General features: G+C 39.1%; 2 protein-coding genes across 2 annotated transcripts in view; one reads left to right on the forward strand and one right to left on the reverse strand.

Moving 5' to 3' along the window:
- Positions 1 to 2,017, reverse strand: part of MAP3K5 (mitogen-activated protein kinase kinase kinase 5) — a 107,598-nt gene extending 105,581 nt beyond the window's left edge. The window contains exon 1 of the mRNA XM_061990753.1: positions 1,159 to 2,017. Within this exon, the coding sequence (XP_061846737.1) occupies positions 1,159 to 1,564 (406 nt within the window). The 5' untranslated portion in view covers positions 1,565 to 2,017. The remainder of the gene's footprint in view (positions 1 to 1,158) is intronic.
- A 6,256-nt stretch (positions 2,018 to 8,273) lies between these two features.
- Positions 8,274 to 25,822, forward strand: part of PEX7 (peroxisomal biogenesis factor 7) — a 42,804-nt gene continuing 25,255 nt past the window's right edge. The window contains exons 1-7 of the mRNA XM_061989884.1: positions 8,274 to 8,404; positions 9,981 to 10,038; positions 11,516 to 11,666; positions 15,937 to 16,014; positions 16,283 to 16,391; positions 24,873 to 24,979; positions 25,361 to 25,474. Coding sequence (XP_061845868.1) covers positions 8,278 to 8,404; positions 9,981 to 10,038; positions 11,516 to 11,666; positions 15,937 to 16,014; positions 16,283 to 16,391; positions 24,873 to 24,979; positions 25,361 to 25,474 — 744 coding nt within the window. The 5' untranslated portion in view covers positions 8,274 to 8,277. The remainder of the gene's footprint in view (positions 8,405 to 9,980; positions 10,039 to 11,515; positions 11,667 to 15,936; positions 16,015 to 16,282; positions 16,392 to 24,872; positions 24,980 to 25,360; positions 25,475 to 25,822) is intronic.

Below are 25,822 nucleotides of genomic sequence, written 5' to 3' on the forward strand. Positions count from 1 at the left end.
TGAAAGCAGTAGTCCATAAGGCAAAGCTTGTGGTGTTTCAAAGTGATCACACACACACACGTCTGTGCTGAAAAGTCTTTTGTGGAAACTGGCTACAATACCATCAGTGGTTTTGGCTGGCTCGTTGGGTTTGGCTTGGTTTTTCTTCTTCTCTTCCTCCCTTCCCAGGAAAGCTGGAAACTACAATATCTGCCAAAAGCCTATTTTTTGCATCTATTTCACATAAACAGAAACCATACCACATAATAAGCTTAAAATTTTAAGACAGGTGGATTTTCTGCTTCTCATTTTTTAAAAGCAAAAATATGTTAATACACTGGTGCAATTTTTGTTATATGAAGTCTTTACAAAGCTAAAATAAACAGGCTTTTTTATTGTATATTAACATCATGTATCTGTCAAGAACAACAAAAAAAGAGAGGGTGAAGTTTGTTATTTTTAAAAATAAAGTCAAGTAAATCATAACCCACAACCTCAAATGAATATGTTACAATTTTATAACTGGGAAAGCTAGCAACTGAGGTAAGAAGATGCAGCATACACTATTCTTGCCAACTGACTGGATTGGTGAGTGTAGCTCTTTGTTCAAGTCCATAAGTGTTTTATGCAATCAAAGCCCAAACTTCCAAATGCAAACAGACAGAGCGTCCCAGACAAGACACTGTGTCAGCACAAAGAAACCTTCGAGCTACACGGCTCATGCCAAATTTGCTTTTCAAAGCTCCCGAGGCCTCGCAGCTCCTGCTTGTTTCAGCCAGAGCTCCACGCGTTAGGAAACACTTGCATCCTGACGCTCATTTGGGAAACTGGGAGAGAACAGCCAGGTCACGTTTAACCCACGGGTAAAAACCCCAAGTGCCGGTTCACAGCACTCTTGCTGACAGTTTCTTCTCCAAAACACATTCGTGAGGCGGGGGTACAAAAACAGGCTCTGACGCACTTTTGCCTCTCCACGTAACCGTCGTCTATGCTCGAAAGGTGCCAATGAAGCCCGAGGGCAGCGGGGCCACTCCGAGGGCTCCGTGGCCGGAGCTGACCCCGCCGCGGGGGAAGGAAGGGCCCCGCCTGCTCCTGTCGCCCCGCCGTGAACCCCGGGCGGCCCGGGCCAAAGAGGTGACGGCGATCCTGGGCCGGTCAGCCCCAGCGGGTCGTACTCACCTGCGTTGTAGAAGCGGTCCAGCACCGCCGTCTCGCCGAAGTCCAGCTTGCCGAAGTGCAGGGTCTCCAGCGTGGCCCCCACCACCTCGCAGGCCTCCCGCAGGCTCTGCAGGGCGCCGCTCTCCGCCGCCAGCAGCGGCCCTTGGCTCGCCTCGTTGATAACGTAGGTGACAGCAGTCCGCCGGCCCTCACCCTTGGCTCGCGCCGCGATGCCCGGCCCGGCGACGGAGGCGCTGTCCTCTGCCCAGAGAGTGCCGGGCGGCGGCGCGGCCAAGTCGGGCAGGAGGCTGCGGGCGCCGGAATCGGCCCCTTGCGCCCGCCTGCCGAGCGTCTCCTCACAGGGGGGGGCGCCGCCGGGAGGGTTGGGCACCGGTAAGCTGATGATCCCCTCGCTGCTGTCACTCATCCTGGCGGAGGAGCAGCCGCTGCCGCCGCGGCGCGTCCCGGGCTCTGCTGCGCTGGCCAGGGTTAGGCGGATGCCATACCGCACCGCCCGCCCCGGAACGGTCCCGCCGAGCTGCTAAAGGGGAGAGGCGGCCAAGCTGAAACGAGGGGCTTCCCCTCGGGCGCTAGCGGAGGCTGCCGGAGGCGGGGAGACAAGCACAGCCTCCTTCGGTGTCTACCACCGGCACCATGACGAGCCGTTCCCTTCTCCCCCGCACCCCCCGGCAGCCAGCCTCCTTCTCCTGCCGTCCCCAGGACTTCACTCTTCCTCCAGCCGCTTACGCTACCCAGGCCAAATTACCCGTCCGCGGGGAGGAACCACTTGTGGGATCGTTCTTCGACGCCCCTGCTCTAGCCGAGAGACAGCTGCGAAGCCACTGGCGGCGCGGGGCTGAGGCGGCCCCAGCGCCGGGCACCTCCCTCCGGCCCCGCCTCCGGGCAGAAAGAACATACCCTCCCTCCTCCTTCAGCGTTCCGGCTGCTTCACGTCCTGAGTGGGAGTTCTCGGGGCGCATGAGTCACGCCGCGACCCTTTTCAGGTTGGCGGGGGCTGCCCCTGGGGAGGAGCGCCCTAAGAGGGTACACCGCTCTGGCGGTAATGGGCTGTTGTGAGGAGGCTGAGGGCACCCCTTTCCTGCCACCTCCTGCAAGAGCTTTATTTTTTAATAACTCACACACACACACCCCATAAAACGCGCCCAAGGCCTCGCTTCAAACGCGTGGGCTCAGGCTGAGCTTCTGCGCTTCCGAAACGGCCCACCTAAACCTACCTTTCCCCATGTTGCCAAACCGCTTTCAACTTGGCTGCAGGGGTTGTGGCTGCTCTGAGCAGTATCGGCCTCATGCTGCTTTTCAAGCGCTGTGCCTGAAAACTGGATGTTGATGAAATATGTCAGGTTTTTACATTCACCAGTAATTTACCCCTCAAGAACACCAAGTGCTTGTTAATTAGCAAAAAAATAACTCTTTGTGGTAAAGGAAACTAGTTGGAATAACTAGCATGTCACCAAAATCTATGCTGACTTTGTATGGTAGGCCACCCAGCCGAGAAAGAAGGAAAGATCGTTTGCCGTTTGAAATAATATGAAGAGAAAATACCCCAAACTTTCAGACTGTTTGCAGGCCAAAAGCAGATCTCTGAGGAATTCAAACTGGATTTGAAAAGGAAATTACACTGAGATTTCTGCAGTCTATTTTTGAACAGAAATACTGTGAAGTCCAATGATTTATTCAACACTTCTTATTAGAGTATGGAAGAAAAGAAGAAAAAATACTCTGCATATTTGTAGTTATGTCATATCAATAGGTCCATCCTGTTAAAATTTACCTCGTTTAGACTAATCAACTTGTGGGCAGGAAGCCTGCTTCTCTATGATTGTTTTCCATTACTTCTGTAGACAGAGGATCAATTCTGGAATAATTAGAAAAATTAGTCGCTGCAGTACCTCCAGTAGTTTTGTTTGCTTTACATTGAGCAGTCCCCTTTTTCAATGAGATATGCTTGGCATTTGCTTCTGCTGATAAGAAATGGGTAAATGGGGTGGGAAAATGACAAGCAAATGAAAGACGAATTTGCAGGGAAAAGTTAATATTTGCTAATCTGCCAGATACGGTAGGATATTGTTTCTTGCTGCAGTCTGAACAGCCACCAGTGTTTTTCTAAATAATATTGTATTTCCACAAAATGCAGAATCGGTGTTAATCCATTCAATGTTGCAGTTACATCACCTTACAGGAAGCAAGAACAATATGTCTCTGTTGTTCTCCAGAACAGCCCATGTTTGTCAAATGCAGAAGGAAGTTGCAGACTGAAAGGAGACTGGAAGAAGCATGCTATTCCACTTAACATTTCTGACTTGGGAGGCTTGCGTCATTACTAGCACCATGTCTGTCCAAATTCAAATTACCTTTTCTATTGATTTAGCTGGGAGTGATGTTGGGCCCTAAACCAGGGGAAAAAAAAAATAGAAAAACACTGTTGAATCTGAGATAAACATGTGTTGAATCTGAACATAAAGTGGTCACGTTTTTATAAAATGAAAAAGTATCTTTTAATCTGTTCACTCTCTGAAGTGAGTAGTTGGACATTTAGGAGCTCTTGTGTTTTAATGCTTGATAAGGATATAATCATTCCAAGGATTTTGTTTTAAACCAAACATAACACCCCATTTGTTATCAGAACTAAGCTTGCCTTGCTCACTTGTTTCTCAAGAGCTTTCAAATTAACATTTTTAGCACCGGATGGTTTGCATATAGTCACAATCCCCGTCCCCTTGTTCTGGCTCTGTTTTCCAACAACAAAAACTTGTAACAAACAGCTGTAAATTTGTTGAAATAGTAGCCTTCTCTTCACTATCTGTTTTTGCAGCTATACATCATTGGCTTCTAGGTTTAAGCATAATTATAAGATCCAAGGATTTGCCAATTTTCTTAGTTGCAAATATAAATGCAGTTTTTGATGAGTGACAAACAGCATATGATAGATGCTGCAAGCTTGATTTAGCCACTCAAAACTAGCGTAAACAAGATTCAAGACCAAAAAAACATAGTTTAAATGTATCCTGATTTATACAGATGAAATTTAAAACATATCTGCATTTTATGTAACTGACCATTATATTTTTAATGTATTATGGCCATCAGTGTCCAGTAGAGGGAGAAAAACGATTCTAGACTAATCTGCATTTTGAGTTTTGTTTAAGGTAGTCCTGAAGGAATTGACAGGATGGACTAAAATATGTTGCTACAGATACTGGGTTTAAAATAGATGCAAAATATCATACATACTTTAAGGCCCTCTTAACTACAGGACAATATATGAGAGATTAGAGATACACTGTAAGCTCTTCAGTGATGAGCAGGACAAAGAGTTTTCAGGAGTAATATCCAGTATGCTACAATTATGAGGGGGAAAAAAATAAAACCCAAAACCCTAAAAAATGTGCCAATACAAAAATCCAAATTATATCCAACGTACATAAACTAATGCAATTTCTGTAAGCTTTAGACCATAACTCATAGAAGCAACAGGAATAATTAAACTGAAATAAAAAACTTGTTTCTAAAAACTGTCCTAAAATATTAGACTAAAAATAGTAGAGAATCACAAGTAGCCTTTATGTTCCATGGAGAGAAGGCAATATTTTGTTATGAGGCAGTCAGTTGCCAGTCTTTAAGAAGAGGTAAGGGGCATTTAAAGCAATACTGAAGTACAGAGGGGCAGGTAAATAGTGATTGGTAGACATTGTGTAGGGATGCAGCTGATCAGGGAACAGTAATAGTATAAAGAATCCACTTACCAAATTATGGCATGATGCATATAAATGGAAGCCAGCAAAAAGTGACAGAGCAATGTGGATACATCATTTGGGGTGCATATTTCATCAGCTTGGAGCCCTTGTCCTGTGAACACAATGAAGAATGTGCCCTGTTCTTGCTTCAAACCTTTTTTCCCCACAACCCTAATGTTTTTTTCTAAATCTCCTCATCTAAGTCTTGCCCTGCTCCAGCTTCTTTCCCTCCTCTTGCTTCCTTTATTCTTTTAAATATCCATAAAAGTCTCTGTGCTGACTGCCTCTTCCTTCCAACATCCACAACCCTTAATTTCCCTGCGTGAGGGGCACCCTTTCCCTTTGCATTCATTCCTGCAGCTGCCTTGGTTACTTTCATTTATTTTCACTGTTGCCAGTGAACCTTGGGATACTAAATGCTTTTCTTAGAGCTTCAATTCCTACAGCATTATGACTAGGGAATTTCGTCTGGGAACATCTCTATGTTTATATTAGTCAGTACGAATTCACCATTGTAGAATAAAATCTTGATATCATGAAGCCTAATAAATAGGCTCAATAAAAGACAGAAAAAAGGTTTACTGCAGTAAACACTCCCTGAGTGTTTTCAGTCTTGTAAGCTACCTGTCCTTGCACATGAGGGAATAGCTCACAATCTACTTTCTCTGATAGAAAAGGTCTTTCTATAACTTCTTTAAATACTTCTTGATTACCATGTCTGCTGACCAGCAAGAGTTTTGTAAGGATTTGTGTATATAGCCCCGAGCAGTTGAACTCACACTTAAGCCAGCTATCATCCGGCAAGCTGAGGAAACAATTGTAACAACTCAGAGCTCACTGGACTGAAAGGGTGGTGAAACTGGATGTGGAGATAGTGCTATAAGCATTTCAACTGCTTATTCTAACGGTAAGGAGGGATGTGATTGTGAGCTGAGCCCAGAGGAGTGACTGCGGCATAAATATCGACTAAAAGTCACATACCAAGGAACTTTTTTTTTTTCATTATTCATTAAAGTGATACTGGGTTAGGCAAAAAAAGTGTAATTGGGGATTTTTCCCCTGGAAGGGAAGGCTCTGAGCTGTTTGGCGGCCCATGACTGCCATCTACCGCCCACCCCCAATGCACCTCTGGTGTTGGACGGCGTCAGAAGTCGGTTTCGACAGCTGCGTATAAAATGCTACTGTGTTTAGTGTTCCTTCATGTTTCTTGAATTTATCTAGTTGCACAGGGGATGAGGAGAAAATACAATCAGGTTTAGGATTTTTGTTTGTTGAGCCCTTCTCTCTTTGAAAAATAGCTTTTGCTTCTTTAGTTGTTGTTCCCACTACCTTGAAATCTCCTGTGTAAATACTTTCATTTGCCACATAATTGTGCTTCCTACCTCCAAGGATCCTAAACACCTGAACTCACAAGCTCTTCTTGGGGAAAAAAAGTTTGCGAAGTAGTCCTTCTCACAGGACTTCCTTGTAACCTTTTACCCACTTCTTGATCACTACAAAAAATATTTTAATCTCTCTCTGAAACAAAGCTGGATCACTGATAAGAACTGCTTCCTGTTTGCCTAACCTCTTAGTGGGATTGCACTCATTACAAAAGATCAGCAAGATTTGAAAATGGTTAGAAACTGGAATAATTTCTGTCTGTATTTTAAAGTCCTGTGTATCACACGTGGTAGAATATAACAAAAATGGCAGCTGCTGCTCTGACAAACTATTTATTTTCTAAGCCTTGATGACACTTTACCAATACTCAGATATATCAGTGATAAATTGTCTACAGAGTAACTGGCCATCACACATTTCACTCACAAACAACACCTTGGAAATGACCATGTCTAAATTTACTTACTGTACCACCGTAGTGGCTATGTGACTTTTCAAAGCTTGTTATTGATGTCCCAGTCACAAGAGGGCAACTACTTTAAAAACATCTGCTCAGAAAATTGCCACGTAACTTGCATCTTGAAAAGATTTATTGATTTTAAAAGATTCCAGAGAAGTTAAAATTGGTGGAATTTGGCCTGGAGCAGCCAATTCAGTAAAGTATTCCTTTGCCCTAGGATTAAATAATCTGATCTCATCTGATATCTGTAAATAAATAAAGCCTATCAATTGCCAGTTGTGAAGCTTTGGATGCTGCTGTGCTAATAGAAACGATACATTAAATTGAGGTTCACTTGCACTTAATTTGGATTGATTTTAGTCTAAAATCCTGGAGAGTGTTTGATAAACTTTTTTTTTTTTTTTCAATTTTACCATGAGAGCAAAGAATTAGTAGAACTTCCTAATTCAGTGACCTGCATTTGAGTGGCAGTTTAATTAAATAGACATTTGTGTGGCTTTACAGTAGATTTTGGAGTCAAGGTTTAGTTTTCAACATAAGGCTAAGTAGCAGGAATATATAACTACTCTCCAAGTTCCATGATGTAACCTTGATTAAATAATCTAATTCACCTTTGCTGTACCTTCCTAATGTATAAAATACTACTCTTGCATTTATATCTCTACACACATAGATAGATCATTATAAGTAATTAGTGTAGTCTGTGTCCAACTGGAATAATCTCTATGTGTGTATTTCAAAGTTCTGTATATCACACAGGGGATAGAATGTAACGAAAGCTGCAGCTGTTGCTCTACCGAAGTATTTCTTTTCTAAGCCTGACATCTTCTTCCTTTCAAAGGCAAAATTTCCACTGACTTTAACAGAAGTTGTCACAGATGTAAGAAAACTTGAGTTTGTTCATAAGAGGACTTTCATAAAGCATAATTGCATCACAAGAAAAATGATAAAATATGCAGCTCAAGAGAATTACGTACTTTTTAAAGGGGAAAAAAATTATAGCTAACATACATATGCTATGATCGAAACATCTCATGTATTCAAGCTAGTGCACACACATTGAGCTGATGTATGTCTTAACATGACATGTAAAAGAATTGTCTTCGAAGTTTTGGAAGTGATCTCCTTCTCACCAGAAGGTGATTTTGCAGAACTGTTTGTCGATGAGAAACGGACAGTGAATAGTCGGAGGCCAAGTCTGGCCCTGATCATCTTTCATTACGTAATAACGCTGGGGTATGTGTGAAAGCTTAACAGCATCAAGTGATAAATTCCTCAGTAGGCCTTCACAAGCTTACAGCTTTCCCCTGAAGAGGTCTGAGGACACGGCCGCACGGGAGGGATAAAACATAGAGGTCCATGGCTGCAGCTACTGCCTCTGCGGCGCCGCTCTGAGCGGGACGGCTCCGAGGCGGCAGCGTTGCCCTCTCCAGCGCAGTGGGCCTCTCTGTGCCATCGACAAAGATGGCGGCGGTGGCGCTTCCGGCGGGGCCGCGCGCGCGGCAGTCGCTCAGCGCGGCGTCCGAGGCCCGGGCGGGGGCCATGGGCACGGCGGGCGGCGGCGTCGCTGCGCTGCGGTTGCCCGGTCTGCACGGCTATGCGGCGGAGTTCTCGCCGTACTGGCCTGGACGTGTGGCCTGCGCCGCCGGGCAGTACTATGGCATCGCAGGTGCGGGCGGGGCCTCTGTGGCGCGGCGCGGGGGGCGGGTAACTATTAAACAACGTTACTGGTGACGGCTCCTGACAGGGGACTCGGTCGTGGGTGGGAATCTGTGTGTCCGCAACGTCGGTTGGTGTCTGTGCAAGCGTTTTGGGATTTCCCTTTCCATTGCTTTTGTTTTGCACATCATATGTCTTCTGTGAGCGGGGTTAGTGCCAGGGCCGATTGCCAGCCCGGTGCTTTCCCCTGCGGTCCCCAGCCTGCCAGCTTTTCTGGCGTACCAACGTCCCAAACTGCTGCTTTGCTGTTGTCTTTCACAAAGTCCTCTTAGACATTCACTCATTTCGGAGGGCCCAGAATAAATATAGTCGTAGAGACGTACACCATGTGGCCAGTAGGTGAGGACGTTCCCCACCCCCTCTACTCTGCCGTGGTGAGGCCTCATCTTACGACATCCAGTTCTGGGCTCCCCAGTTCAAGTGAGACAGAGTCCAGCAGAGGGCTACCGAGATGATCTGGGCACTGGGACATCTCTTAGGAGGAAAGGCTGCGGAGTCTGGGACTGTTTAGCCTGGAGAACACCAAGGGGACACCTCATCAACCCTAAATATCTAAAGGGTGGATGTCAAGAGGATGGGGTGACACTTTTTTTGTAGAGTCCAGCGACAGGACAAGGAGTAATGGGACATAAACTGGAACAAAAAAAGTTCCATTTAAACTCAAGGAAAATCTTTCCTGTGAGGGTGAGGGAGCCCTGGCACAGGCTGACCAAGGACGTTGTGGAGTCTCCTTCTCTGGAGGTTTTTAAACCAACCTGGATGCGTTCTTCACCTGGTCAAGGTGAACTTGCTTTAGGAGGGGCTTGGACTACATGATCTCTGCTGATGCCTTCCAACCCCTACCGATCTGTGATTCTATGAAATGTTTAAAAATATTTTCTTCTTAAAATCTTAACTGTTCTCAGCTACTGAGTGTCCAGACATACCCTGGTGCCTTTAGGGTCCCACTGAAGAAGAAAGCATTGGTACCTCAGCATTGGTACCTTTTTAATTTTCACTGGGAGTATTACTCCTAAGAGCATTAATTTAAAATAAAATTTTTCAACGTGGAATTGCTTTGACAATGTTCTAGTTGTATGGGAAAGTGGTACCCATGTGTGTTTTCTCAGAACTGAATTATTTGATTCATTTCTGGTGAGCTGTGTTTGTATTAATTGGGGAGTGGAAGTGTTATGTCTGCGGTATTATCAAAAAGATAAAAAAGAACACCCTCCTGATATGTCTGTAATGTGAGGCTCATGGGGAAAATACACTTTTATGTTTTATAAGTGACTTGTTTCTTTTTTCAACCTCACAGAGAGGTATACTGGAGCAAAAAAACTTCCCAAAACCCAATCTGATATATTACTGTTTTTGAGAAAACAATATGACCTGATGTTTATTTATGCAACTAATTGTTTCATCTTTTAAAGTTCAGATCCCTTTTTTGTATTTGCACACTGGAGTTACTTCAGAACCACACTAATTTGCTTTGACATGGGGGAACCAGTTGTGATGTTTTGTTTTGTTTTGTTTTGTTTGTTTAGGTTGTGGAACTCTGGTAGTGCTGGAACAAAATGAAGCTGGGATTGCTCTGCTGAGGAGGTAAAATAGATTTTTGTTTCATTGTAGTGAGTGAAAAGCTTATTATTTACCTTTGAGTACAAGACACAACTAAAATATTTTTGGCTTTTAGCTATGAAAAGTACTGCAGTCATGCTGTAGTAGCTACTGAATATGTGTCTGTTAATTACAAATTAATGCATTTGTGTTTACATACAAAGGATAGGCCTACACTGCCTAGATTTTGTTACAGGAAGTAATCTGGATTGCACCCTTTCCATAGTGTTTTAACAGAAAACTGACAATGTAAATGAAAAGTAGCATCTCTGCCTTAGCTTGAAGAATTTTAGCTTTTTAAGAACAGTGCATTGCCACCTAAATTTATGCCTTATTAACTTATACTGAAAATAAAGCTTTAAGCTGCATAAAGTCATGCATGTCCTTCCTACGAGATCCAATGTTCTAAGGATTTGAGGAGAGGAGTTTGATTTGTGTTCTTGATGGGAGGAGGAGAAAGATTAGGAAGGTTAGTACTTGACCATCATTTACCTGAAGTCTTTGGGTTTTTTAACAAGATTTTGAAATAGGAGTTGTTTAGATTCTGAGGGCTGAAATAGAAATGCTTAACAAATAGTTAATTTAGTTTCTAATGATAAAGTTTTAGTTTGTAGTTATAAATCAAGACTCTCTGAACCTGTTCAACACTCTGTTAGTTCCACAAAGTGCTCTGGTTTAGTACCTGTTCATTTCTGTGTCCAGTGAACACCACTAACTCCCTGAGCCATAAGCTGTGTCATTTTCCTTCTCAAAACATCCTGTGTGTGCCTTTCCCTCATCATTACTGCAAGGTGCCATGACGTTTAACCTGAGCTTAGCTGAACCTTTAGTGAAAACAGAGCAAATAAATTCATATTTGCCATCAGATAACAGCATGGTCATTTGTAGTTGTTGCAGAGCAACAAATATCACATCCTATATGATGAATTGTTGGTGTGTTGAAAGCTATTTTAAGGGAATGTAGAGTTCTTTAATATGTTCGTGACTGTCTTTCTGTTGGTTTTTCATTGTGACTCAGCTTCCTAATGGTGTTGTGAATTGGGTAGAGCTCTCCCAACACAGCTTTATTTCTTTTTTTACCACATTTTTCAGTGACAAATGGCTCCTACCTCTGTAGAAACGTACTGGAGAAGACTAAAATCAGACAGAAACATGTAGTACTTCAGTCTCTGTTTGACAAGCAAGTTTAAGACTGAAACCAGATTTCAGTCTATGTGTGTGTAAGGTCTTTATCTCATTTATGCTTTAAGTTAATCAACCTATTTTGGCATACAGTTATAAAAGTTGAGATTGTAACAAGTAAGTTACTTTTAAGGGAATTTACTGGAAACTTAAATATCTAAAAATGCTGTGTAGAATGGTAAACAGGGTGATTTGAAATAATATTCTCTCTGTGTGTAACTAGTCCAGATTTTTATGGTGTGCTTTCTCATGGACAAATGTCTTCATTGTTCTGATTTAGTTTTGACTGGAATGATGGCCTGTTTGATGTGACCTGGAGTGAGAATAATGAACATATATTGATCACTTCTAGTGGAGATGGATCGCTGCAAGTCTGGGATACAGCTAAAACCAAAGGTCCACTGCAAGTCTATAAAGAGCACACTCAGGAGGTAAACTAGGCAAACTTGAAAAATTTAATGGATGATCTCATGTTTGAATTACTAAAAGATTTATTTGTAGACTTAAAATCAAATGTGGGGTCTATAGTTTGTTTTTTAACTTTGGTGTGTGGTTTGAAAATAGTCTTTTGAATATAAGGTGAATTACATACTCACATGTACATTCATATACTGTAGTAGGTACCACTGAATTACACACATCTAGTATAATCAGAAGTAACATTTGTTGTTCCTTATAGGCCGAGTACTCGTGATGTATGAAAGTACTGCAGTCATTCTGCAATATTTTTGAGATCATTATTGGTTAGGTCTAAATCAGCAGTGTTATCCTTGAGGATATAGAGTTATACACATTAGGCGGATCCTTAGGACTTCTGTTGTACCTATGTACTACTCATCCTTTTCCTTCCTAGCATCTGCGAGATCATACTCAAGGAACAATAGTCAAATACTGGAAAAGCTATGGGTTTTTTTGACTTGCTTTGATAACATTGCATTTGATTTTCTTAAAATCCCAGTTTCTTTATGCTGTGCAGTATGGGTAGAGAAAAATATTCAAGTTCATAAATGTATTTGCATATTTTTAAGGACATTTAAGCTTTAAAAGGCTATTTATCTTCCCTCAACTGATTTTTCTGTTTTTTTTTCTTTTTCCCTGTGCTTTCCTTCTAACTCTCCACTTACTTCTGTCAAGTCTTTGAACTTTAGATGCAATCAGCTTTAGCCTGGGTTACTGATGCTTTATCTAAATTACATACATTTGAATAAAATAAACTAAAGAATATGCAGTCAATAAAAAATGGTGAAGGAAATCCAGTTTTGTATTCAGCAAGACCAAAAGATATTTTCATATATGAAGCACAAAGCTAAAAGATGAGTGACTGCAGTTACATGACAATCTTCAGTACCTTATTTTTTTGTGATTTTACTACTTTGCTTTAATACATATACTATGTAAATATAGAATTTTGAGAGATGAGTTTGTAGTTGTGGTCAGTGTTTTAAGACAAAGTTCAAAGGTTGTTTGTAGTAACAGGAAGATGTAGAGAAGGTGTAATACCACTTTTTTCTTTTCCTTTCTATAATTTTCTCATTGAAATTCTGTCCACAAGTTTATTTTGGTTCTGCTACACCATCTGTTGTTTGTGAAGTAAACATTTCTGTGTCCAAGTCTTAGTTTAGCAGGTAGCATGGGGAGGTGGATGCATTCAACCATGAGTTAGACAATATAGGAAACATGAGCTGAGTGTTTATTGTGAAATACAAAAGGCATGCATTAAGAGTGTAGATCTCAGGGGGAATATACCTAATAGTTTGTGGCAACCACTGTCAGACAGTAGTCTTTAAAATGATTGACTACCTTCCTGATCCTTAATCCCTGTCTGATATTTCTAATGACAATTTTGTCACTGCATTTTGTAATATTTTTAATGCAAGATTAACAGGGATCTGTTTCTTGTTTCCTAAATGAGATCATTGTCCCTTCTCAAAAAGAATGTACATTTTAAATTTAAAAATGAATCCTTATTATAAAAGGACAATGAGTTTTATTCCAGCACTAAGCAACTACTGAATCTCATTTATAAATTAGTCTAATTTACTTTGTTTTTGATGAAGTCTCGCTTGAATGTGAGACAATGGAATACTTGAATGAAATTTGTCTTGTAAAGTGAGCTTGAAAATTTATTTTGAGCTGGGGTTTATTTTTTTACATATCCTTTTCATAATCTTTTAATCTTGCCTGAGGCATTTCTTACTTTTATTTAGTCAAAAACTAATGTTACTGTATCCTATAACTGAAGACAAAGCACTGAAAGGTTAACGGCTAAGGCTTATGCTGTGTTACTAGTCTTCCCCAGTTGCTCAACACAGTTTCTATATAAGTGGCTGTAAATTTATGTTGGATGATAGCATGAAAATAAAAGAAGAATAAAAGTGGACTTTACTTGTTTCTCCTTTCCCTCTTTTCATTCTTTTCCCATTACCTGAACCTGTCATGTGCCAAATGGAAAATAGCTGTTGTGTTTTCTGAGCCTGTTTTCTGTTCTGTTTATGATTCTTGCCTGGAGGAGAATTTACTCAGGTCCCATTGCCTCTGATGCAACTACAGAGTGCTGGGCCATCCCAACCATGTCTGCCATACGTAAACAGATCCATGTCACAGCACATGTTCAACAGATCTTTGTGCTGATTGCTTGCAAGGGATCTGTAAGCCATATCTATACTTCACCTTATCTATGAAGTAGATCTGATACATCCCAGATATGTAGGGCTAGGTGAACTGCATGACAGAGGTGCATATTTCTCAGAGACTTCTTTCTTTCTGGAAAGTCTTGGACATTAGCATGAGAGCCAAACACTTCAACTGAGCTGGCTTCATAGGGCTGTTGTGCGAAAGAGATATGCTATGTACTGATACAATTAGGGGCATTTCCAAACAGCAGGGATTTGGGAGTTGAACACGAACCGTCACACAGATTCAGGCGAAAGGAGAGAGGTGAATGTTTGTTAGGAGTTTGGGAGGTGCTTTGGAGATGCACTATGTCTTCCATTCTTAAAATTTGAGCAGATATTTGTGTATCTCCCTTGTTAGTATTTTAAGAGGAGGCTGAAAAGCAAGGTGTTTTAAAGAGCTGTAGTATTGGTAGTTAGCTGTCAGAAATAGAAGGCGTGGTTTGGAAAAGCAAACAAGACAATTATCTCTTAGTTTATTATTTGGCTTTTGTCAGGTACTGTCTGAAAGTTTTGTCCATTTGCATTATAAGCTTCTCAAGTAGGCTTTTCAGTATATGGGAAGCAGGACATATGGAAATAAAAAAGGAAAGTTGCAAGTAATGCACTTGTTTATCTGTGGGCAGTGGTTGCCTTCCACTTATTGGAAATAAACAGACAGAGGAAAACCTGTTGATTTAAGGTGACTCTAGCATAGATTGAAATATTTCTTAGGATGGAAAGTGCTCAGAAGTAGCTAAATGAATACCTTATTTTCTTTCTCATTCAGCACACTTTCCATAGAAAACTTAAGCTTTTGCTGGACATTTTTCCAGTCCAGTTTCTCTGCTTTTTTTATCTGATGACAGAGGTCTAAACATTTTCACCTTCAAGTCAGGGTTGCTTTTATTTAAGGCACAATTCCATCTGTCCAAGACAAACACAACATCTAATGTGGTGACTGTCAATTAGATACAGTTCTGTGCTAGAAATACATTGTCCCACCCAGCTGGAGTACAAGTCCTCAGTGGTTAGTGGCCCACTGTTGAGAGCAGTGCCAGAAGTAGGTAGTGCCTGTGTTTCTGAGAAGTGTCATGGAAGGCCTGAGTGAGTCAGGAGGTGAAGCAAATGTCCCACTGCAGCTCATTAAGCCATTTTGATGTGATGTAAAACTAGGCAAAATAGAATGCACCTTCTGTCATGTAGATGGAAACAAACAGCACATTTGAAGGTAGAAGTTGTACATGTTCTGAAGACTATCAGATATTAAGATTTGAAGTAATTTGAAAAACTACCTTAGAGTGTTTGCTTTTGCTGAGGCAGCAGAGCTGAAAAATCTGCAGTGAAGGATGGAGTTAAGATACCCTCTGTCAAGGCAGGGACCAACATTAGGATAAACTGTCAGAAGAAGGAGCTTATTTCAACTGCACAGTGAAAAGCAATTTCTTAATAGCTGAAATGACTAGTCATAAGGGAAGTTAAGTTTTTTATTTTGTTTTATTTGTTTGAAGATATGAATGATAAGTGTCATAGAACCTGAAAATGATAAAAAGCATGAGTATTTTATGGCATGTATTTCTCATGTGAATTAGATATAAAAAAGCATTTATTATTAAGCCAGCTAGAACCTCAAAGTTAAATCCATAGTCAGCTCTGAAGACAGGTGGCATGTACATTGATAGCAATTAGAAACTGGAGGTATTTGAATAAAGTTGGGTCAGAAATGAGAAATCAGTCACAATTATGGCTTTTTACAGTAACAGAGACTTCTGGTGATGATTTTCTTTTCTTCATTTTGGTCCATCTTTACTTTTTTGGATACTTTTCTGAGCCTATGTGTAGCTTTAATGCTAGACTGAAATGTTAAATTTAGCTTTTGTTTAGGTAAATTATGCTTTTGGCAGCTTTGTGGTGCTTGACTGGTTATATTTTTTAGCTGTTTTTGATAAAATCTGCAAATCCAAGTCTGTTTTGTGAAATACTGGCCAAGTAGAGTTTCAAATTTGTCTTCTAATGATCTTTCTAAACTAGGCTCTTATATCATTTATAGGCATATAGTGTTGACTGGAGCCAAACTAGAGGAGAGCAGCTAGTCGTGTCTGGTTCATGGGATCAAACAGCCAAGCTGGTATGTTGGTTTTCTCCTGGAGGTGAAAAAATGTGATTTGATTTGGATCTGGTAGTTCTTTATGTTAATAAAAACATTGTTTCACTTGTCCTCTTTATGCAGAGGCTGAAATTCTGTTTTAACTGAGGTTTAACTATAAAATGCTTTTCCAGATAGATGGTAATAAGTTAATTTAGTCCTTTCCATATGTATAAAGCATTTTTTATGAATTAAACCCTTTCCTTTCTTATTGAGTATACCTCAGCAGTTTTCTTTCTACTTTATTCAGTGGGATCCAGCTGTGGGGAAGTCACTATGCACTTTTAAAGGCCATGAAGGGATCATTTACAGCACTATATGGTCTCCACACATCCCAGGTTGTTTTGCATCTGCATCAGGTAAACATGATGGTAAAGGGATTTTCGCAACAAAAAAAATCCCCTTGTATGCAACTGGATTGGGTCAGCATTTTGTCCAGCAGATGGTAGTGCGTACCGTACATAAAAATGGAAGAAGGAAAGATAAATATTGCTGCAGCTGGATTTGCAGATTCTGTCGTGATCTATAAATCATCCTCTTGGCCATTTAAACTGGGAACAGCAGTTTTCTAGCAGTCACTTCAGTAACCTTGTGGCATTTTTTTCTATTATTTTATGTAGATCTCTTCCATTCATCTCACTCATGTTATTGATCGCTAAATCATGTTACGTGCTTTATTTTGTGTTCTAGCTTACATTTTTGTTCAAATTATCTCAAGTGCCAGTAGACTGTTAGCTCTGTGAGAAACATAGTTTCCATTTTAAGTGCTGCTAGAGATCTCTGTGCCTTGTTCTTTGGGAGAGTTAATAATCAATTCTACTTTTCTACTTTGGCTAGTAATATGCATCTTGCTGGTCAATACAGTCATAATTGAGTTTGGTGTACCTAGAGGCAAAGAGACTGTATGGTAATGTGCCACTGTTTTCTAAACACTGGTCCTGCTCCAAAGGCATGAAGAGAGCTCTGGAATAAGACTTGGAGCCTGACTGCTGACTAATGGGTGAGGCATGCTGTGAGCTTAGGTTAAGACAGTAAGACACTGCCTTAATACAGTATTGCTGGATTAGCTCTAGTGGCTTGAATTTCTCTGATTTCAAGTCAGATATTCTTCTGTACCGATTTAAGTAGAAATTATTTAGCTCTTATATCAGAGAGTAAATAAGTGTAAATATGTTTTCCTATTACTGAAGTTCAAGAGATACAGTGAGTACGTACAGTTACTAGTCTTCCTTATTCTGTGGGAAGTTTGATGAAAAAGCTTACATAGCTTTCATAAGATTTCAGCCTGACTGTTTCCATCTGATTCTGCTTACAGAGTTGAACCAGAATGAAAACAAGTTACACATATATGTTTTAACATAGTAGTGCTTGAAAGCCAGAACCTGATGCACGGATATTTAAAACTTACTTGAAGAGTCATTGAGGTTACACTAAGTGAGGTACCTATCTAGTTGGATTGCACAGAAACTTACTGGATTGAGCCCCCTGTGCTGCTTGAACAGTTCTACTGAAATGCAGCTATGTACTAAAAAATACTAGCAAAGTACTGTTTGGTCAAAGATAAGGGGAGGAAAGAGATCTTAGTGGGTTTTGCAAATTCTAGGGGATGTTGTGATCTCTTTAAAGTCCTGCTCAGAAACCTCTTCTCTGTGGTAGTCCTACTCATTAAAAATTTCTGACATTCTAGATGAAGAAGTGGGCTTTGCTGATCCACCTAGTTATTTCAAATTTTATTCTCATGGTTATAAAGCCAAACTCTTCTAAAACATTGCTGGTTGAGCAGTTTTGGGAAACACTGACTGCTATATGTGGTGGTACTCTAAATTGGGTGCAACAACTTAAGAGTTGACCTGTTCTTTGAGTGACTCAGTGCAGGTAATGAAAGTTTTGACTAAAACACTGAAGAGTTCCTATTCTTTTTGAATTTTACTTTGACTCCTGAAAGGGACTAACATATACTGCTGGAGCCTGAAGCTAATTGCAGTAATTTTTCACCAGTTGGTGACTCCATAATACCATATAGTAAAAACAATGTACAAAAGGTCTGATGTTTTCTTCTATAAATACTGATCAAGTGTAATATAAATATCTTGTAGTGTAAAGCTAGGTGTAGAATCATTAGGTAAGAGAAAATGAGATAATTCATATCGATGGTGAATTTTCTTATGTTTTCTGAGATAAGACATTTGGTGTGCTTTTAAATGAAATAACTTCAAACCAACAATCTCCCACAGCAATCATAACATATTGATATGGAAAACGTTTCTTTGTCTCCTTTTGGGCTTAGTTTACTTTGGAATTTTCCTGTGGTCATGACCTTCTAGCTCTAGGTAGAAATGCCATTTCTGTATTGTAAGAGTGGCCTATCAGACAGTTTATGTTAAGAGAGTTTACTTCAGTGTTTTGTGTTTAATGGCATCTACAATGTCAGTCAAAATACGCAACGAAAGTCAAGTGGAACTGTTCAGGAAGCAGGACCTCCTCATTTGAAACTTCCTATGATCCACATACTTCATAAGGTTAACAGAATATTATGAGAAAGAAAGCTTAATTTCATTGATGACTGCTCTTCTATTGAGCTAAAGTTGGAGCTGGGGAGGAAATGCATTCTCTACTGATAGTGCTGTGTCAAATTTACAGTTGTTTGCCTTGATACACTCACTGGAGGGATTGACCTGAAGTTTTGTGATCTTTTGCAACTTTGTGTTGTCTGGAAAATTAGTAACTGAAAATGTACCAGGAGGGAAACTTTTTGTAATTCTTTCCTCTCCCTTGGGTTTTTTCACTTTTTGAAAACCGTAGCTTTTTGAAGGGTATTACTGAAGGCTACTAAGTCATTCCGTTTTTGAATGGGGCTGTTCTGCTGCTTTAGGACTGTAGAATGTTTGTGCATTCTTTCTCTGTCTTGTCCCTCCTGTGCCCTTTATTTCATCTTACCTTGTACATACCTACTCAAAACCACACACTTACTTACATCTTAATAGTATAAAGTCTTAGCATTTCATATCAGAAATGAACTGTTTCATGTTAGAGCATCTTTACTTTTGCATGTATTAATAAAATAAGTTAGATATGTTGTTAACCATAGTTTGGAAAAAGTGTTGGTCTTGAGATGCTTCTGATGTAACTGAATTTAAGAAAAGCAGTGCACTTTTTTAAAGAAAGTAAACAAGAGGGAAGCAGATTTAGGAATCTTTTTCATACCTCACTCCTGCTTTTTTTCTGCCTTTATTTGAGTCCATGTCGATGCCAGCAGAAGTTGAATTTTCACTTAACTAATTAGTGAACACTGAAAACAGAAAACCAAACACAACTGTAAGCCATAGTAAAATAGGTGCTTAGAGGGACCATTATGTGACTAGGCAACTTTTGCCTGAAGATAATAAGGTTAAATATTTTCTTTTGAAATACAACTTTTTCTCAGTATATGCTGAGACAAGTGAAGAAAATAAGAAACCTAAGACTGCAATACAAAGCAGTTGAAAAGTAGTTTTATACTAAGTGTGGTTATTTTGCTTCATTACATCTCTGATCTGAATACACACAGGAGGACTAAGTTGATCTGAAGTGTACAATAAAATGCGATTGCATTATAGGACATAAACTTGTCTGATGCTTGAGTTAAGGTAGGTTTTTTTCAGCATCTATACACTTCCATTTAACATTTACAGGGACGTGTGAGGTACTTTGCAGTGCTGTTGTCTTCAGGTACAATCATTTGTACTCACAAAAAGCAAGTAAAGGGCTTACTGTTTTGTTTAATGTTAGTAGCTGCTAGTAACAGAAAAAATTGTTTATTGTGTGTATGTTAATAACTGCTGTTGTGGTATCAGTGGCAATTTCTGAGCTGATAAGCAGAATGTTCAAGTCTATATGTGGTACCCAACCTGAGCCCTGGTAAATGTCAGACTTACACTGAAAAAACAGAGATGCAGAAAATGTCATTAAAGAAGCTCCTTAAGTGTTAAAAAACATCTTCATGACTAAAAGGGTTTAATGAGGACTTGTGTCATTTGCCCAGAAGGTCTCTCTCATTTTTTCTTTTTTTTTTGTTCTGTTTAACTCAGAGAGCAAATTGATGAGAAACGCATAAAGAAAATGCCAAATGCACAGAACATATAGTCACAACATTAGTATATATGCAAACATATAAAAAATGATTCTCTGTAACTGCAGCACAATAGGCCTTGCTTGATCTGTGGTTTATAAGGGAAGCATCCTTTAGACTATTTTTATTGCCATTTAAATTTAACAGTGGCGAGTAATAAGTACCATTTTACCCTTATCTACATAACTGTAGTATTTTTTGATACAGATATGACATTAGCACATGAAAATATTAATGTTTTGGATTCAACGAAGTCCAGATTTAGAATGACTGCTGGCTTTTATCTTAGCTACTGAGGCTTCAGTTTTAATGCTGCATTCATTTTTAAAATCATTATTACAATCCTTAAGTTTACTGATTGGGGCAGATACATAGTTTTCATAACATCTTAAACAAATGATGAGAAAGGGGAAAGAGTGTTTCTTAAATCTGCAAGATAATATCTGTATTCAGCAGTACTTAGATTGGTTACTTGTATATCTAGATGGGGGATGTCAGGAGGTTAGATCATCCCTTTTTTCTGTTGTGTCTAGTGACAGGACAAAGGGTAATGGGATGAAGCTGGAACACAAAAAGTTCTATTTAAACATAAGGAAGAAATACTTCACTGTTCAGGTGAGGGAGCCCTGGCACAGGCTGCCCAGGGAGGGTGTGGAGTCTCCTTCTCTGGAGGTCTTCAAAACCAGCCTGGATGCATTCCTTTATGACCTGATCTAGATGGACCTGCTTGAGCTGGGAGGTTGGACTAGATAATATCTAAAGGCCACTTCCAACCCCTACCATTCTATGATTCTCTGAGGTTTATGAGACTGAAAGCCCACACCACAAAATGGGATCATTTCTGAATTTTTTTTATTACATTGGCAAAAATGTTAGGGAATTGTAGTTTTGCTGGTTTAGCCCTCACTCTTTGTAAGCCCTTGCATTCAGTGCTAGACTTAAAGGTTAAAATTAAAAAACATTTTTTATCTTGTTTTCTGTTTTATTGCCAGGCCTGACACAATGAGTTGCCTTTTAAAGATTGTCTTCTTGCCTACTAGTCTCTTAGTGACAAATGTGTGCAGTTAAGGGCTTGTCAAGCTGTAGTTTTATAAATCAGGCTGGCATGTAGTCTTGGAACACTTTTCTGTATTAGAGATCCAAATTGTGAAAGAAAACTAAAAATGAACAAATTGTTTTGCATGAAATAATGATCTGGGGAAGATGTACATCTGCTGGTTACTGAATTAGTTGGAAAGGAGTAGCCTTGAGTGCAGACTCTCAATAAAAGGGTATTTTCCCTGTCTAAGTTCCTGGACCAATTGAGAGTCATGAGATTTGGGTTCTGTTTTTTATTATCCCACAGATTTTCTGTTTGATTCTGGCTAAATTATGTAATCTGGTTTAGTATACATACAAATAGGCAAGTTATGTTAATCCAACTCTGTACAAGGGCATGTAGTGATGGAACAAGGGGTAAGGAAGAAATTCTTCACTGACAATGCTGAGTCACTGGAACATGTTGCCCAGAGAGGCTGTGGATGCCCCATCCCTGGAAGGATTTAATTTTTTAAGTAAAACTTTAAGCTATCCGTACTTTGGTTCTTGAAAAACATTGTGTTTGTCCTACTTGGAATCCTTTTTGCCTTCATATAGTGTTTAAGGTTTCTTGGGGTTTTATTAATCTCCCAAATACCTAGCTGTTTTCTATAGTTAAAGTTCTACCTCTGCACTGCCTGGCAGTGTCTGGCAACTTAGGTAGTTGTTGCCACTGGGCTTAGAAGATTATGATTTCTGGATTTGGGTAAAATACATCTGTAAGTAAAAAGCCAGTATAAAACCTACATGAAATTTAAATCTTAAATAAACTATGTCTTTTCACTATCATACGTTGTCACTCACATTAGCAATCTTATCCTATGTATGGGGATGATGTACTTGTAGATTAGCATCTCTTTCAGAAGTTTTGAATAGATGAGTATATATTGTGTAGTTCTATTGATTCGTCCAAGATTTCACAAATATTCATTAAAATGAAAGAAGGCAAGTACAATATACAAACAATTCTGGAATCATAATTATCTAACAGACCAGCAAAAATCTGTTGCCATAGAGAAATTGCTTCTTACAAAAATAGAAATGTTTAATGGGGAAAATGTTGGCCACTTTTATGGTTGCTTACTTTGAGATGCCAACTGGAAGTGGCTGTTAGTGAAAATGGTTGTACTAGGTGTGCTTTACTTGTACTTTTAATCCTATTTCTGCTTTACCATGCAGAAGAAATTAATCTTATGCAATACAGATTTGAAGGTACCATAGAAATGTGGAAATTTCAAATACCAAAGCTTTGAACAGCATTTTGTGTTGAAATGAAATGCAGAAAATGGATACGTATTGTGAGGTTGTTTTTTGAGGTACAAAAAGTTTGTTAAAATGTATACTGTGTCAGGATTATGGTTTATCAGTGGGGTTTTTTAAATTATTAAATTGATTCTTCCTCTTACTTAAATAGAAAACATGGATTTGCCTTTAATTCAGTCTGTTCTATTCACAGAAAGATTTGCTTGCATGTTATATGACTTCATTAAAAACATTTCACAAATAGTGCCAAACAGAATAAATAGCAGCTAAGTCCAGCATTTTCAAATGAATTGGAAAAAAAAAAGAAAAGGAAAATAAGTCTTTTTCTTGTGCATCAGCATTTTCTATTACAAAAGAAGTAATTAAAACAACTGTATATTTAGTGTCAAAATTGTTATTGGCTGAGTAACTTACTTTTCCAAATGTTTTTGGCCTCCATAATACTACTGTGGGCCATCTCTCTAGCAGTTCATTCTAGTTCACCTGGATTTATATATTTATTTGCTTGGGGGAAAATTTGCCCTGTCTGTAGTGAAATATGTGTTTCCCCTTCAAATCTATGTTATCTGATGAAATTAAAATAAAAGCTTTTTAAGAAGTCCATTATAATATCTCTGAAAGACTTAAGACTCAAACTGAAATCTGTCTTCTGCAGGCAAGCAGATTAGCAAGACTAATGGTGGGTGGATGGACATACTGCCTTTTTTTTTTTTTTTTTTTTTGCCAAGACCCTGCTGGTCATGTTTCTTCCTCTCCATATGTTTTCCTGGTTTTTAATAAGCACTGTAGTGATGTTTGGGGCTTCGACTGACTGCAGGGTGTCACTGTCAGGACTGCAGTCTCCCTCTTGACACTATTAAAATAGGTGAGGGAAGTGAAAACTGTGAGAAATCATGTGTTACAGGTAGGGAATTTATCCACCAAGAGTACTGTATTTCTCACAGTTATGGAGTCTGAGGAATAGCCAACTAGCCATCAAAGCTTCCCATAATCTGTGTAGTACCACAACTGTAAGGTCAGTATTTTGTCATGTAATGGAACCAAACTCTTTGGGCTTCCTTTTTGTGTTCAGGCTTTGCAAACGTTTTGAGTCTTTTTTCAAAGTTTACAGGGCCTGGCAGTTTGTGCAGCAGGAGTATTGTTGTTGTGGCTCTGGTGATGGTATTGTTTGAATCGTAGCCAATTTCTTGAAAAGAGCCATGATTTTGTGTGCCCAGTGGTACATTTTAAGACCAGTGACCCACTGGGCAATAAAACCATAAAAATATTTCTATCTCAACAGCAAAAAAATCATAATTATTGTTTATAACCAGTTTCAGGATTTCCAGAAGTATTTCTAGTAAAGAAACATTAGTAATTTCTTCAGTAGCAAGGTAAAAAAAACAGTGGGTTTTGTTTTATTTTGTTTTAATTTAGGTAGTATTTAGGTGTATTCTTTCTGTAGAAATCATGGATGTTTGGATATAACTTCCAGTGATTTCATTTGTCTCTTGTACAAATACAGATGTAATTATGAATTCCAATTCACTCTCTTTCTCTGTAATGAGCTGGAAAATCCATATTCAGGGTTAGTGAGAGAATCATGAATAAAAAAGAATTGAAAAGTGTGGTTGTCCTCTAAGCTGATGCAATTTTTCCATGTCTTCGTAAGCCTTTAGGAACTGAATTTGGAAGAAGGGTATACAAAAATGCTAAAGATGTTTAGAGGTAGCAGACAATTTATAGCTGGAAGTAAAGAGAGAAGCTCAGGTGATTCACAGCTCTTAAGCTGGACTCCCTTCATTGCTCTCTAAAGACCTATATGTGTGTGGAGACTTTAAAGCCTCTGTCATGGCAGGTGTGTCTGTGTTTTCCCAAGTTAAAGCAGATGTTGCCTTTAATATGTGTAACAGTTACAGCAGAATGACTTTTATCTTCTGACATTTCAATAAAGGAGAATAACTGCAGGTTTTGCACTTAATGAGTGCAGATAATACATCTTAAATTTTCATTTCATTGGAAGAATCTAGAGATAAGTTGCATTTTAAGTACTGCTGACTTTTCTGTGTGCCAAAAGCATGTGTACTTTTTCTCATCTGACTTGCAAGGAAAGTTACTTAATTATTCTGTTCTTTTAAGTCCCTATTTTAAAGGTCCTACTTTAATTAAATGTTATTTAAGTGATTTACCCTGTCTCCTTTTAATCAAATCATATTTTAAAAAATAATGAAAGTGTCAATTCTGATTCCTTTTGTGCATCAATCATTTTCTATAATGTACTTGCTTTATTTAGCGTGTCTTCATATAATAGTTTGTATTTCATACATCTAAGAAACAGTTGTCTACTAAGTCCTGATGGATTAACTGTATCCCATAACAAATTCAAAACTGAATCAACTTCTTTTTGTTTCAGGTGACCAGACTTTAAGAGTTTGGGATGTGAAAGCCCCGGGAGTCAAAGTTGTGATACCAGCCCACAATGCTGAGATCCTGAGCTGTGACTGGTGCAAATACGATGAGGTATAAACCTGTTTGTCCAACTTTTTTTTGGTTTTATTTGAACCACTCTCATTAAATAGCAGCAGGTTTTTTTGCTGCAACATTAATGCATCTGCTCTTTATAAAAATTTGTCTAGTTGCTTTGCTGCTTTTTACTACATCATCAGAAAGTTGTTCCAACAAATCGATGGCCCAAGTAGATCAGAGTTTTTGATAATTCTTTTATATAGTGGAGAAACAGTTTATATTTACCTGTTCTCTTTAATTAATGCACTGGAGACACAATTTATGATTTATTCATCTGTATTCTTTGATCTCTTTAACTTTTGTAGACAACACGTGCATCATTACAATTTAATAATTAAATTATCCTGATACATATATGTTTTATCCAATCATCAGAACTTGCTGGTCACTGGTGCAGTTGACTGTAGCTTGAAAGGCTGGGATTTGCGGAACATCCGGCAACCAGTGTTCATCTTACTTGGTCATACTTACGCTATCAGAAGAGTAAAGGTAAGTTCTGTTTTATTCCCTGTTGACTTGTTACACAGTGCTTTTCTGGAAAGCAGTACTATTTTATATTATGTAATAACTGGGGAAAAAAACAACAGATGTTGAAGAATTTAGATGATACAGTGACTGTTCTTGGAAACCTTCAGCTTAGCCCTGTAAAACATTTTGATGTTTAGCAGATTGCTAGAATTTCAAAGTAAATGATATCTTCAAAGTGAATATATTTCCATGAGGAGTGTTTGAGAGCTTGAGAGAAGGTTGGGAGATTTAATTCAGTTAAGTTATATGGAAGCTTTGAGATAAAAAAAATACCTTCCCTTATTCACTTTTTAAATGGTGTGCCTTTTT

Source organism: Colius striatus, chromosome 2 (assembly GCF_028858725.1).
Source record: "Colius striatus isolate bColStr4 chromosome 2, bColStr4.1.hap1, whole genome shotgun sequence".
In the NCBI taxonomy this organism is placed as follows: Eukaryota; Metazoa; Chordata; class Aves; order Coliiformes; family Coliidae; genus Colius; species Colius striatus.